The sequence below is a fragment of the Lissotriton vulgaris genome, chromosome 9, assembly GCF_964263255.1.
Source record: "Lissotriton vulgaris chromosome 9, aLisVul1.2, whole genome shotgun sequence".
Lineage (NCBI taxonomy): Eukaryota > Metazoa > Chordata > Amphibia > Caudata > Salamandridae > Lissotriton > Lissotriton vulgaris.
Window position 1 is genome coordinate 1130611484 of NC_141697.1, and position 15245 is coordinate 1130626728.

Sequence of the window (15245 nt, forward strand, 5' to 3'; positions counted from 1 at the left end):
ATTACGAAATACAGTGACAAAGGTTTCCCCTATGGCTGCAGTGAGTATCTAATACTGCATTCCTGCCCAACACATGGAGAATGTATAGGTTTTTGCACACAGGCACCAATGTAACAGATCTGACATAAGCAAAACAGTTCATTGCACGGGTACAACATTCTCATGAGAAGTGTACAAACAACCTTCAGTAAAGATGCGAGAAACTTAAACTTCCCGATGCTGAGTTGACTACTTGTAAATGCTCGCAGCTGCCAATCATGAAGTCAAGCTAAATATGTTTTAAGAAATTGGAATATTAGTTGAGTTGTATTACTATCCACCTCCTTGATAAATCACTGCTCTTGTCAAGGTGAACTCTTAAAGTCACTAGATAAATCGGAGCTCAGTTCCCTGGTAGCTATGGCATGAAACAGACATGCTCAGCTTGAGGTAATGTGTAAAGAATTTATGCTGTAACAAAACAGTGATAAAGTCGAAATGCTACTTAATAAAATTCCAAAACCGAATTAGAAAGTTAAGGTAAAATGCATTAATGCAAAACTTAATTAGGGGAACTGGAGTTATGATTTTTTAAATTATGAAATAAATTAGCACCAAAAAGCATTGAACCAAACAGTAAATTAGGTAAAGCGCCAAGAAGCACAAAGCAGTGATAGTCGATACTCCCGGTGAAGTTTGACACTAATCACGATGGAGCAGACACATTAACCAGGTTCGTCCTAGTCAAAGATTTTTGCTTCTTACTTTAGCCTTTAATCCAAATCCACTACAGGAGCGCACTTCTAAAGCCCCAAAGACCTCAGGTGAAGCACGTAGAAACCAGAAGGGTGTGTTATAATGAAACTATCTTTTGGGTCTTTTTCACTTTAAGGACATGTTTAACATTACATTACTACATATTCTACTTTTAAATACCACCTGCTTTGCCTTATGAGCTGTAAGACTACATAGGGTGACTTATAAATATTTAAAAGGGATGGGTTGACCAAGTAAAAGGGGTTATTTTGATTGGTCGAATTTGCATTAGAAGACTGCAACAGTTTGGCTAGAACTAGTGGGCATGCAGACATGTTTGTCCTGTCACGGTAGTGGGTGACACAGTAGATGCTGCAGTCCACTAGTGACATTTAACATTCAGACTGTGGTTACACTTTGTACCATATCCTAGTTAAACGCGCCAGTTAGGGTTATGCCAATTTCACCATATTGAAAGGGGAAATATAGGCACTTTCTCTCTGGTTAGTAGGGGTATGGTGCACGTAGTTCTATAGCCCACAAAAATATAGGGTAAAGCAAAATACAACAAATCTGCCATGACCCTGTAGAAAGGGCACATTTCCTACATAAGTCAGAAGCAGCAAGGCCTGTATGACTATGCTTAACATAGACTAACAATCTGCCATCAGCTATGACAGTAATGCAAAGGGTTTCTCAGTATTAACTTTAGCTGTGTTTACATGTTTGAAAATATTGGCGGGGGTGCATCTTTTCTCTTTTGTGTATATTCCATTATGTTGCGTTATGAGGTAGACCGTAGTGACTGAACAATTGGTGGTAGTGAAGGGGTAGTCCTGTACCACTATCATGTACAACTGATCTTTTTGGAATTGTAGGAAATTCAGCATTTGTGATAAAACAATAGTGAGGGTAGAAAGGTTTGTTCTAGTTATACTGACTTGCTGCTAGCATTTGTTCACTGTTCATTGTACTCTCATTGGCATAACAATGGCATTGGTAGTGATGGTAAAAATGTTATTTTCCTCCAAAGCAGCATTAGTATCAATGCCTTCTGAGTAATATCACAGTATTACTTCGCCAGAAATTGTAGTGGGAATATTACCATTATTGTCATTTGCATGGTTGTAGCAGCATCCCGGCCATTGATGTGATAGTTGCAGAGCTTGCCTTCCAGTACAGCAGGAATGAGCTAAAAATAATGGATTGTGGTCTTGAGGTTAACCTTCAGGAATATGATCGATTTATAACAATGTGTGTCTTTACAGCGCATTATGTTACAACGCTGTAAATACATCATATCTATATCGTATTTTTCTGTGTCAGATGAGCTGTTTAACTGGCAGATATCATTAAGGAAAATAATAACCAAACACTATTTTTGGAAGGTGTTCAAGTTTCTGCAATTTGCTGACGTAATTATCATCTGAGGAGCCATTACATTTCTGACGCAGGCCAATAGCAGTAAAAAAGGGCAAAATATTTACATAATGCAGGTGATTTCACTGGTATAATTCATATGTTGCTTGTTATGCTTGTTCTCTTAAAACCAATAAAGTAATCAATTACCTATGTGGTAAAGTACAGCATTGTAAAACTACAAAAATAGCAGTTGCAGTACTTACCTTAATTGTAAAGATTTCCGTGACACCTACGTGTGTGGTAACAAGTACATTGTAAGGCTGTATACCTCTATCAGGGGCCGTATTACACATACCAAAAGAACAAAAGGAATTGCCAGTGCTGATGTGAAAACTATTTAAACAACTAATGTCCAAACCTGAACTCAAAGAATGTAGGAACAGGGTACACTATTTAATAGTATTACACATACAGCGCATTTTACTTCATTGCGCTGGACGCACCTTTTAAAAAGTGCGCCAGGCCCAGTCAAGGAAAATACACTGTATTGCTGCTCCATTTTTTCACAGTGCAGGTGGCAATCAGCCTGCTCACTAAAGGGGGATTAGAGATCCCCTTGCAGGCAGGTACAGTCAGGGACAGCACCCACCTTCAAGGGAATATCCGGGGGTTCCATTGGACTCCCTTTCCCCGTCCAGAGGGCTGCAGCCAGGGGCACACTGGCCAACGTTTACGTGACGCACTGTCCGTGTGCCTCTTGGGAGCTTCTTTGCCTCTGCGCCCGTGTCTGTAACACGGCACAGGCGCAGAGACAAAGGGATTCCTTTATTTGTTTGGGGCATGCCAACATGCAAATGAGGGAACGCCCTCTGAAGATAGCGCGGATGCTTTATGTGCGCCAGCGCTATTGGTATTATAGAAGGGGCCGCACAAGCACCAACCCCCTTCTGTAAAACCCAAGTGTGCAGCAAGGGCATGGAAAGCGGGCGCAAACGTCGTTACACCCCTGGGGCACTTATATTATACAGCCCCCGGTGTGTATCTTAGATTGTATAGTCCTTCCTCCATGTCTACTCTTTAAATGCATTGTGGAGAGAGGAGTGGTTTATTTCAAGTGTTCCTGTTAATTTAGCCATATCCGCTTCAGCGTTTAATTTCAGTTTTTGTCACACTTCCCGATTTTATAGGTCATTTTTCATGAGTAATTTTGCTCCCAGCCATTTTTGTTCCATTCACAAGAGAGATCTCGTGAACTACAGACTTCTCATTTGCAGCTTCAGCCAGCACCTTCTATTGAGCAATGTGTGAAGATATGAAGATATTTATAAACAAGCTAACACTTTGTAATTAGTGGAAGGTGAAACCCAGTGCCTTACAAAATGCAAACTGACATCGAAATATAATAAATAACATCCATACGCGGGGGTGTAGCTGGCATTGGTGCAGCAGGTGCAGTGGCACAGAGGCCCAGGACCCTTATAATATCGGTATTTTACTACCCCAACAGCAGACAAAGGAGCCATTTTCCTCGCTTGCACCAGGGCCCAATGCTTGGCATCCTTGTCAAGCTGTTTTCCTTATTTTTGGTCCTTTGAAGCTATAAGTACTTAATATTGTAATAGAGACTGTATTAGGGTTTCATGACATGTTACAACTATAACGATCACCTCTGTCTATTTCAAGGCGCTGTTAATCTATAAAAATTAGTTTAAAGTGCAGACGTAGGCATGGTGCTTAACCCCTTCCACGCTGATGACGAGCTGGGCTCGTCATGGCGAAGCCTCCTCGCACGCTGATGACGAGCCCAGCTTGTCACGTAAAGTGCGTTTTCGCAAATCTCAGCGTGCGAGCTGAATTCCGCTAGCGCGCATGGTGTTAAAAGACAGGGAGGGATATCCACAAAGAATCAAAAGGATTTGTGAACTTGGATTTTTAATGGAAAAATTCTGAGTTTCACTTTATTCCTAGTCTTGTGGATCAGTTCTGTGGTTTGGCCCTCTCTTCCCGGTTACTGTCAGAGGTGTGGAAAATTGTATGAGGATGTAGGGTCAGCTAAAGTGTCAAACAATGCTGTATCACTTTTAAAAATAGACTGCCTTGTTAAAAACTCTTAATACCGCAGTTCCTGATACTTGTAAGTGTCAACATCATCTGATGTTGATCATTTTATCGATTTCGGAAGGATAAATGTCTGACGGGCCCTTGCTGAGATTAGAGCTCCTGATGACCTGCAGGGCACAGTAGATGTCAGCAGTGAGCGCTTAATTACTTGGCACTTATGGGCGCCATTTTAGCTTTTCCTTACAGACTGTACCTTCTCATGTGTACACGCTGCTCCGAAATGCTTATTTCGCACACAAAAGTCACAGTTCCCCTATTTTTCCTGTTTGTACTTTTACTTCCTTTGCTGTTATCTGTGTTCCCCTTTAAGGGAGAAGCGTGGGCAGTTTTAGCACAGATAAAGATTCAGCCACAATGACGTGGGTTTTGGTGCATAATTTTGTATTTTAATCAAAGGTTCTCAAAGGCTGTTCTGTATCGAGTTGCAGATTGTCATTTTTTGATAAGATATAATACATTGTGTCTTAAATAAATTAATAAATAATAAGTGCCATGGTTCTCTGCAGGACGCCACCACAGCTTGCACCTCCCATTGCCATTGGAGTGGTGTGGCTCACTGGTTAGAGGCGGCAGACCCGGAAGTAGAGAACGGCCCCGGGACCAGGGTTCAATTCCCGACGCGGCAGGGTCGTGGACCAGGGTCAGCGGACTCGATAATTCTCGCCTCGGTGCCTACTCTAACCAGGGATCACACTCGGCAACTCTGGACATTAGCTTGCCTCATCTCTACAACTGCCCCCCACATTCGCCGGGGATGCCTGGTTTCACCTTGGAGATACCCAGTAGGGACCATCTCACAGGGAAAGCCAGGACGGGTTCCCCAGTGGTCTACAGCGCCACGACGCTTCAGGGCAGCAGTGTGCTTTACAAGAACACATACATTACATTGCCCCTACCAGCGCTGCCTATGACAGTACCAACACAGTTACTAACCATTACACTCCCACTAGTGTGACAATTCAGACTGTTCAAGGCCACCAAAGTTATACCAAAGGTGTGGACAGCAAGTATTATTTGTTTTTAAGTGTATATTGAATTAATACATAACTATTGTTCCGCTCATCTTTAAATATACAAAGAGCACCACCATGTGGCAGCAGTCATAAGTGCCAATTTTGTCAATTAACTTCTGGTGCTGAGCACCTGAAACCTCCTTCAACCAATGGGGGTGGGGAGAAGGAAATTTCTGATCCATCCAGTTTCCTTTGGTTCAAATCTATTAATCAGTAGGGGGGTGCATCACTTGTACTGCCAACCTGGATTCCTCAGGTGTTCGGTACGTCCCTTGGTAAAAACCCCTCATGCACTCGAGATGGAGTCGTAAATAGCGGTATATCTTGATTCTCCGCTATGGTACTCGAGTGTCTGCATAATCACAGGGTTATTTTGTATGCAGCCTCCACCAGGAGGTAGTCATCCAAGGTTATGTGCAGTAGTGTCCAGTGATTAGTGGAAGTGGTGAAGTTTAAAATAACTCGGACAGCCAGAAAGTGAATTTATTGTTCCGGATTCGAGTTAATAATGGTGAAAATATTCTTGGTATGCGTTCAGAGAGTTACTAGGGTTCTCTACGCTACCTGTTTTCGTGGTCTAAAAGGTCGACATGTTTCAGCCCTTGTTTGTCAAAATGATCGTTGGGCTTTCTTCAGGACCGGAGTGTGAGGGTGAGAAGGCGACGTGTTAATCCCTTCTTGTTGGAGTCCAATTTTGTGCATATAAAATAAAAAATGTGTCACATTGGGGGAGGGTTAGGGGACTTGTTCTACATACATTTTAAAATAAACTGCCAGCTCTGTGCTGGAAGTGAATTCACTACATCGCCATGCATTGCTTAGCCATTATCCTGTCTTGAGTAACCACATACCCAAGCCCTACCTTTTGTAAAACCTAGTGGTTTTCAATCTTATGTTGTAATCACAACTCATTCAATCGTTTCTAGTATCTTGGTTGCAAGTTTAGTTTTGAACCATCAACCCTCATTCTTAAAATGAAGTTTCTCGTCAATCACAGAGTATTCAAAATGTATTTCATGAGATTCTTTTTAAAAAAAAGGTTTGTTATACCTATACTCGACATTGTTTGATCATAACTGATATGCATTTTCTCCTGTTGTACTTTCACATATTTGCCTTTACTAGCGACTGCTCATCTGTGCTTATATTCAAAGCAGTGCATTATAGATGTCACCCCGAACCTTTAGTTATTTTTAGTGCTCGATGTTAGCCTGTGTGATATTTTCTACATGAAACCCGTTTTCGCCCAAACATACTTTTTTTCGTTCCTGGTGTGCTTAGTATTGCATGCAATACACATACCTCTGCACGTGTTATTACGTGCTTCCACGGGTACCCAGGGAGTCTGTAGGGAGGTCTTTTCTACAATTTAAGAAGGAGGCAGCGGTTGGTAAAGATAAGAGGGATTCAAGTACTTATCTGTTCTTTCGAAAGCGTTTCCCTCGTGCTACCTGTTGATCCTCCTTTGGCGTCTTGTGCTGACTCTGCCGTCCTGGACCCGGTAGGGTTTCCAGGTTCCCGGATGGTCTTTTATCTTCCTATTCTTCCGGATAGATAGGGAAGACAGACTGTTTGTGACCGCATTACTGTTTCACGAAGGTGCCGTGATAAATAAAGATGGTAACTTAATTTCTGAGCAGTATCACATATATTCTCTTTTATTAAAAATTTGGGAATAGTCTTAACCCATATCTTTTGATATCCATCTACATTGATTTAGATCAGAATAAAAAGCTCTGGGCACTCCTTAAGAGAATCCTCTGGGAGAAAAGACTATTCCCACTGAACCACTAACTAGCCATCCAACAAGCACAAAACAACAAGCAGAATGCATATTGTTGAAATTAGAGATCAAATTATATGTCCAACGAAGTGTCTCATAAAAAAGTATACAAACTAATTATAATACCCACAGAATCATGAGTAATATAATGCGCCCGAAAATCGTCCAATGAAAAAGAGCAACATCGATAAAAATATGAGAAATATAATGCGCCTGAAAAATTTCTAATAAAAGAGAATATATGTGATACTGCTCAGAAATTAAGTTACCATCTTTATTTATCACGGCACCTTCGTGAAACAGTAATGCGGTCACAAACAGTCTGTCTTCCCTATCTATCCGGAAGAATAGGAAGATAAAAGACCATCCGGGAACCTGGAAACCCTACCGGGTCCAGGACGGCAGAGTCAGCACAAGACGCCAAAGGAGGATTTACAGGTAGCACGAGGGAAACGCTTTCGAAAGAACAGATAAGTACTTGAATCCCTCTTATCTTTACCAACCCCTGCCTCCTTCTTAAATTGTAGAAAAGACCTCCCTACAGACTCCCTGGGTACCCGTGGAAGCACGTAATAACACGTGCAGAGGTATGTGTACTGCATACAATACTAAGCACACCAGGAAAGAAAAAAAGTATGTTTGGGCGAAAACGGGTTTCATGTAGAAAATATCACACAGGCTAACATCGAGCACTAAAATAACTAAAGGTTCGGGTGACATCTATAACGCACTGCTTTGAATATAAGCACAGATGAGCAGTCGCTAGTAAAGGCAAATATGTGAAAGTACAAAAGGAGAAAATGCATATCAGTTATGATCAAACAATGTCGAGTATGGGTATAACAAACCTTTTTAAAAAAAAGAATCTCATGAAATACATTTTGAATACTCTGTGATTGACGAGAAACTTCATTTAAAGAATGAGGGTTGATGGTTCAAAACTAAACTCGCAACCAAGATACTAGAAACGATTGAATGAGTTGTGATTACAACATAAGATTGAAAAACACTAGGTTTTACAAAAAGGTAGGGCTTGGGTATGTGGTTACTCAAGACAGGATAATGGCTAAGCGATGCATGGCGATGTAGTGAATTCACTTCCAGCACAGAGCTGGCAGTTTATTTTAAAATGTATGTAGAACAAGTCCCCTAACCCTCCCCCAAGGTGACACATTTTTTATTTTATAGGCACAAAATTTGACTCCAACAAGAAAGGATTAACACGTCGCCTTCTCACCCTCACACTCCGGTCCTGAAGAAAGCCCAACAATCATTTTGACAAACAAGGGCTGAAACATGTCGACCTTTTAGACCACAAAAACAGGTAGCGTAGAGAACCCTAGTAACTCTCTGAACGCATACCAAGAATATTTTGACCATTATTAACTCGAATCCGGAACAATAAATTCACTTTCTGGCTGTCCGAGTTATTTTAAACTTCACCACTTCCACTAATCACTGGACACTACTGCACATAACCTTGGATGACTACCTCCGGGTGGAGGCTGCATACAAAATAACCCTGTGATTATGCAGACACTCGAGTACCATAGCGGAGAATCAAGACATACCGCTATTTCCGACTCCATCTCGAGTGCATGAGGATTTTTTACCAAGGGACGTACCAAACACCTGAGGAATCCAGGTTGGCAGGACGAGCACCAGAAACCACCGGCTCAAATTAAGCACTGGTCTGTCCTCTGATGGTGCTGTAGAAATTAGATTTTAAGTCGTTTGGCTCCTGGAGCCGGTGTGAAATATAGCACTTTATGGGCCAGATGTAAAAAGCCTTTTAGCATTTGTGAGGAGCCTGATATATCTTATGTGAAAGTACAGTCCAGGCCGCCATCCCTGTGATAGTTGTGACTCCCACTGGGCCACCATTTGAGTCATACCTCATTAATATTCATGAGGTAGTTCGATTTGCGACCCACAAGGATTAAGTATTTTGCAAACCGACTTATTAGCAAATAGGTCGGTTCTCAAACGCATAGTGGATTTGGTAGAAGTTGATGTGCAATATGCAACGCAGCCACTTTTACTGAATCCATTCTTCGTACATCAGGCCCTGTGTGAAGACTGCCATCGATTTGCTATATACGTTTTCATTATAGACACAAGCCCTGAAGTCCGTTTTATGTTGTTGTGGATTGTGGTAAATGCAACGTAGAGTAGTTAATTTACATAATGTCACCTTGATAAAAAAAAAAAATACTATATTAATCTTCATGTATGATTTTATTTAACAGCTTGAATCCTTTTAAATGTATGTGTGTGCTTGCATATTCCACTGCATCTGTTTGTTGGCGAGTTACATTGGAGACGCAAGGGAACTTGATTTTTCCTTTGTTCTTCAACCTCGGTGATGGATTGCATTATCTGCTGGAGTTGTGCTATCTTTCCAGCCCCTGCTAATGTGCACTAAGATGTTACATAGCGCCATGGTACATATTCCAAATTTTATTTTTGTAAACGCAAAGTTATCACCCCATAGGGTATCCAGGCACTGAGGGGCAGTCGGAGAGATTAAGTGAGCTATTGTCCAGAGCCACATGCAGCGGCAGCTCCTCCATTATGGCGGAGGAGCGTCACCCCCCTGCTTTTAAGCAGTGCAAGTAAAGGAAACATAAAATGATAATTACTTTGAATTATTATCATTTTATGTTTCCCTGCTGCTTTGTGGGTGGGCGAGGCAGCTCTGCTCTCGGAGCCAGACAGGGGAGGAGTGGTTTGCCCACTCCTAATGCACATGGCTGTTTAGCCGGGAGGGCCTGTCATGCTCAATGTCCCTGTTCTCCAAGGAGGCTGCATTACAGCCTGTGTGGAGAACATGCCCAGACCCCCATTCCCTGGCTGGGCGTCGAACCACGACACTCAGACCAATCACAATGCTGCATTGCTGCATTGTGATTGGACAGGGGAGCCTGGGTGCTTACCAATCACAATGCTGCATTGCAGTGTTGATTGGTCAGGGGAACTTGGCTGTGCTTCCTGTTCCAGGAGTCCGATGAAGGAGAGCAGGCGCAGAGATGCAGGGCATGGCAGCAAGGTGTTTATTAAAAAAAAGTTTTTGCATTGCGACCCCTCCCCTCTCGCGCCCACCCTGCAACCCTCAAGCTGTGCCGGCCGCCACTGGTCACATGATGCTGAGTTCCTCTTAATACAACCGAATCTCATAATACATTATGAAATAAATGCTTAAGAAAAACGATAATAAACTAGCTTGCTTTGAGGCACTTGAGATATGTAGGTGCCTTCGGTGCCATATTCACTTATTATATGTGGTCTGCCATTAATCATTTAAGCTGTGCGAAAGTACTGTATGGATGTTTTTTCTTTTACGTAAATGTATTCCAAGCAAAAGAAGGGTTTTAGGAATGTGAAACCTAATACTCGATTAATTAGCATTGCATGATATTTACTTCTATGCCATTTTTTTTTTAGTGTACAGACCCTCAGAAGCTATTCAACATCGCAAACGAACTTCTCCACACAGAAGAAGCGTATGTGAAAAGATTGCATCTGCTGGATCAGGTAATTGCTCCTTGTTTCTATTGCTTGAGAGGTGTATTTCCCACAGGTTCTGTTTAAGCGAGCACTGAGCATTCACGTTCTTCTTAACACTAGAATAAGTTATGTTTTTCTTAATTCATTTTTTTCTGGTAAAATAATGTACAACAACCTGTATGAGGGCACAATGTTTTTCAATTTTTTTGTTAGATTCAATCTAATTGTGCTTTATTGTCGCTAGTAGCCTCCTGTCGCAGTGGGGTTTCACAGTATGCGCCACATTTTGCCTCTGTGGTTGTGTCACTTCCTGTTGGTGTGAGCTTGGCTAAGTGATCCTTGTGTATCTAAATAGTTGTTGTCTCCCTTTCTGCAGTGAATTAAGTACTCCTCTTGAAATGGTATCTGTAATTGCAGCCATTCACATACATTGAAAATCAAAGGTTAGGATATAAGTAGACGTTCTTTATTGGCAGTGCTTTTTTTCCTTGATAAATAAGGGCTGTCCTTCAAGGCATTTTACGCACAACACACAGATTGCTCACATTTAGTAGAAGAGGGCACAGCATGCACAGAGTGAGTCCCAGCTTTTGATTATGTGACCTATTCCATGCCTGTCTTCCCTCTGTACTCCGCCTAGTTCAAGTTATGAGTTCCAGGATGGGGTCCATGGTGGACAGCTGCCGGCAGGTTTCTGGTGAGTACCTGCATTCTATGCTCAGTATGTTGTACAACTGAAGGTTAAGCAGTAGTGTGCACACCAGTGATGAATATATAGCTCCCAAGTACCAGGGGATAAAGAGACTGAGTTCCACTGCATTTGTCACCGCCAGCACAAGTTTGATCACTTGCTTCCCTAATGGAAACAGATCCAGTGTGCCCATGTATGAGCACGACCTGTGACTATGGAACTGTGGCTCCCATTCTCGTCATAGATGTATAGACCATATTGAACCAAATTATAAGGTATGCGCTCATTAATGTAAAAGACCACCAAAGGGGCCATCCAACCTGTCAGAGTCTGGGGCCAAGTGTCCAAACATAAATTCCGGACACTCCAACCTACATTCTATTCCAGCATCACAATACACAATTTTTTAGTGTACCCTAGCGCACATGTGCGCACACGCTCCCTGTGTGTGATGGTGTGTGTATGACAGGATGCCAAAAATGCAGCAGAAGGTAAAGCATGTTAGTGTCTAGAGAAAGCCATGTCCTATCTCCATTTGACATGTTGGCAGTAATGGTATACAGGGGCCAGCGTAAGGTTCTGCTTTGCTCCCAGTGGCCACTGTGGCAAGTGGGAGTGGCAACAGGATCTGGCTACTTGCCTGGCTCAGTGCCCCGTGCCTGATTAACACAGGAATAGACCATGCTCAAAAAGCTCTTGGGTAGTGGCCATGTTCAGAAGAAAAAGTTGAAGGCCTCATTCTATGCCCATCGCACAGCAAGCACTGTAAAGGATGTGAAACAGGTCATGATTGGAGGCTATAGTTCATGTCTAGTGTCCACAGTTTGCACTTGGCTAGCACAGGAGAGGAACTAAGTACATTGTGTGACCAAAGGCCATACTCAATGGATGCCTGAGGCTGTGGAAATGGGTATAGAGCATGACCCTTTCCCCATGTTGAGCCCAGTAGGTGCTGGGGCAAGAGCACTTGGGAACAAGGTGTGACTTATGTGCAACAGACTCTTTCCTGATGTAATTTAGGAAGTGGGTGCAGGTTTTTGAAGACTGGGCTACTGGCAACCTGCTGTGCTCAATTAATACTATATGCTCTGGTAAAGGGTACAGCAGTAGGCCAGTCCCATCTGGCACTTTTTAACTCAGTGAAAAAACATTTATTAAGGGAAGTTATCTGTCTTCTAAGAGCATTTGCGTGTCCACACCCTAAAAGCTATTTACAATCCCTGAAAAGATCATGAGTTGCATGAAGTTTCTAGTTAGAATCCTAAATCTAAAAGCTATTGACATACCCCTCGTATGATTGGTTATGCAACAGCAATGCCCACCCAGTGACATCACTGGTGACATTATGTATGCCATAGCCAATAGAATGATTGTTAATTGCGACGGGACACACCATTCAACCACCTCACCCCTCAGTACTGCAGACTTACATTTATTTTATTTAAATATCAAATGATCAGACTCCCATCTCTAAATAATCTCTGTGGGACATCTAATGATGCATATTGGTACTTCAGTCTTACCTCTACCGTTAATGTCTATGAGGATGCGTATGACTTGTGACTGGCAGGGCACCAGCCTTTCCTCTTTGTGTGAACTCTGCAAAAGCATTGATTGATAGTAGTAGCAAAAACTTTACATTTCATGCAATCTCTATGATGATATCTCCAGTGGTTTTGAAACCATTCTTATTAATGTAGTATCTGTGGGGCATATTGTTGTTGAGTGTGATACTGCTTCTTCTGTTGGCTATGGTATTTCTGTACTTTGTGGGGACACCGTAATGGTCACCAGTGGTTGTGTAGCTATTAGTCTCAATGTAATGTAGTATGTTATGCTTTTGTAACATCATCAGTGATCTCATGTGTGATGTCACAACCTGTGTATCCTGTTGACTCATCTGTCGTGGAGGATGTAAATGTTAATTCCCATAGCAAAATGTGCACGTTGCTCTCATCTAGAGAAAAAAACACAGAATGGAATTACATCACACTTGGCAAGAAACTAGACTTTTACTCAAAGGTATGGCTTTGCTAGGTTTGGTGTAAATTCATTAGTAGTTCTAAAGAGGTTTATGCTGCAAAAAATGTGTCATGGAGGCCTTGAAAGGTTAATGGGAAAAAAGAATCTATCTTTTGGGGGTCTTGGTCCTCGAAGTTTCTCAGAAAAATAATATTGAAAAACAAAGAAATACCACTGTAAAAGAGAGGATTATTTTCCTTATGTCCAATTGAGGATTTGCAGATTTGGACTATCGGATTGGCTGAAGGCATGTGAATATTTGTGTTGTGGTGGCTTTTACAGGATGGCGCTACCAAAACCTTGTCCTGAAAATAGGGAAAAGGGGGCTACAATGGTGCTGAGGAAAGCATACACTCTTCTTGCTGACATCAACACAGAATGCCCACCTTGATAAAATAGGAATGACTGCTATCATTTCTGTAAACCGCTGATCACTGTTATTGATTCCTTGGTTTTTCAACCTTTGTTAACCATTGTGTTTCTATATGATTTATGTGAATTAATGGAAAGACAAAAATACATTGGAGGAAACCAACTCATGGAAAAACAATTTTCTGGGATGGGTAGATTTTAGGGTTAGAAAAGACCTTTTGGGTTCAAGGATAGGTGGAATTTAGGAGCCTGGGATGCGTGTAGTTTGTGCATGGGAGTCGCATTTTTAGGGGACAGAGGTGGCTAACATTTAGAGGTGGTGAGACTTCAGTGAATTAAAAGCATCCAAAGTAATTGTTTGACATTGTAAATGTTAAAAGATATAAATCTGAAATAATGCCACCCGATGTAAAGGATTTAAATAAATAACTTCACCAAAATGTTTCTGAAAGTGAGGCCTGCAACCATTTCATTTACACCTTAAAAAAAGTATGCAGAAGACACTTTAGAAAATAAAATTTTTTTTCTATGAATTGGTTTCTATGAAATGGTAAATGCCATTCATCATGAAAATTTCGATGAAACCATTTAGATGAAATGATTTCTCAGCAGTGGTATTCCAATATATCGTTTTTTAAGAAATCACATACAATCGTGCAAATAACTGTATTGGAATATAGGAGATGAATTAATAGTCACTAAAAAGTTAAGTAGGGGTAGACTTAGTACAGAATATTTAAAAGATTAATTGAATTGTTTCTACATTCACGTACACAATGTGATTCCTAGTTTTACGACCTTTTACAGAGATGACTTTCTTACGCTTTCTTCTTGAAAATGCTAAAGAGCATCTGCACGGATGCCCATCAAAGTCTGAAAGGGTTCATTAACAAAAGAAAAAAACAAATAATCTGTGAATCGCATATTTACATAGGCAATTGCCCAGTTAACAGTATAGGAGGGGGTTTGTAAGTAAAAGCAGTTTGCAAATTGATAGAGTTCTTTAAACAGACTTCCAGTGAAGATCACATCTCTTGGTAGAACAAAGGGAGTATATGGGTGTCTGATTCTGAGATTATGAGAACAGAAAAAGATGACCTTTACATAGTTATAAGAAAGTACACTTTTTTAACTGAGCACGCTGAATGAACTTCATTTCTCGGCACAGAAACCAAGGGATTAAAGAGAGGCTCTAAATGTCATAGATGGACACTTCATTGAGCATGGTTAACATGAGCTAGAAAACATGGCAGCAGCAGTCATAGTTATCCTAATGGTTTAACTTGTATTTCAAAAGTACATACGAAGAGATTATATTTAATTTTTTCAGTTGTTTGATGTAAAAGGCTCTGTGATGAGTTAGAATCACTTTTGTAAAGAGGATGTCATCTATCTATGCTCACCCAGAGGGATCTCTGAATTCACTTAATATGAGATCCGACAATTGTGCAGAGACGTTTTACGGCATGGACAAAGTGGGCAATTTCCTAGGACCCCACTATCCAACCTTCAAACACGCCTGCTAAAAATTTTAACTAGATCCTTTTGTTTAAAAAAAAAACCCAAAAAACAACTGTCCACAAAACAATGTCTTTTTTAATTTTCTTGCTTTCTAACTTCCTAAAGGTTTAAGATTTGG

At 41.2% G+C, this 15245-nt stretch overlaps 1 protein-coding gene across 1 annotated transcript in view; it reads left to right on the plus strand.

Annotated features, from left to right (window-relative positions):
• Positions 1-15245, plus strand: part of FGD3 (FYVE, RhoGEF and PH domain containing 3) — a 569969-nt gene that overhangs the window by 378021 nt on the left and 176703 nt on the right. The window contains exon 5 of the mRNA XM_086939157.1: positions 10459-10548. Within this exon, the coding sequence (XP_086795283.1) occupies positions 10459-10548 (90 nt within the window). The remainder of the gene's footprint in view (positions 1-10458; positions 10549-15245) is intronic.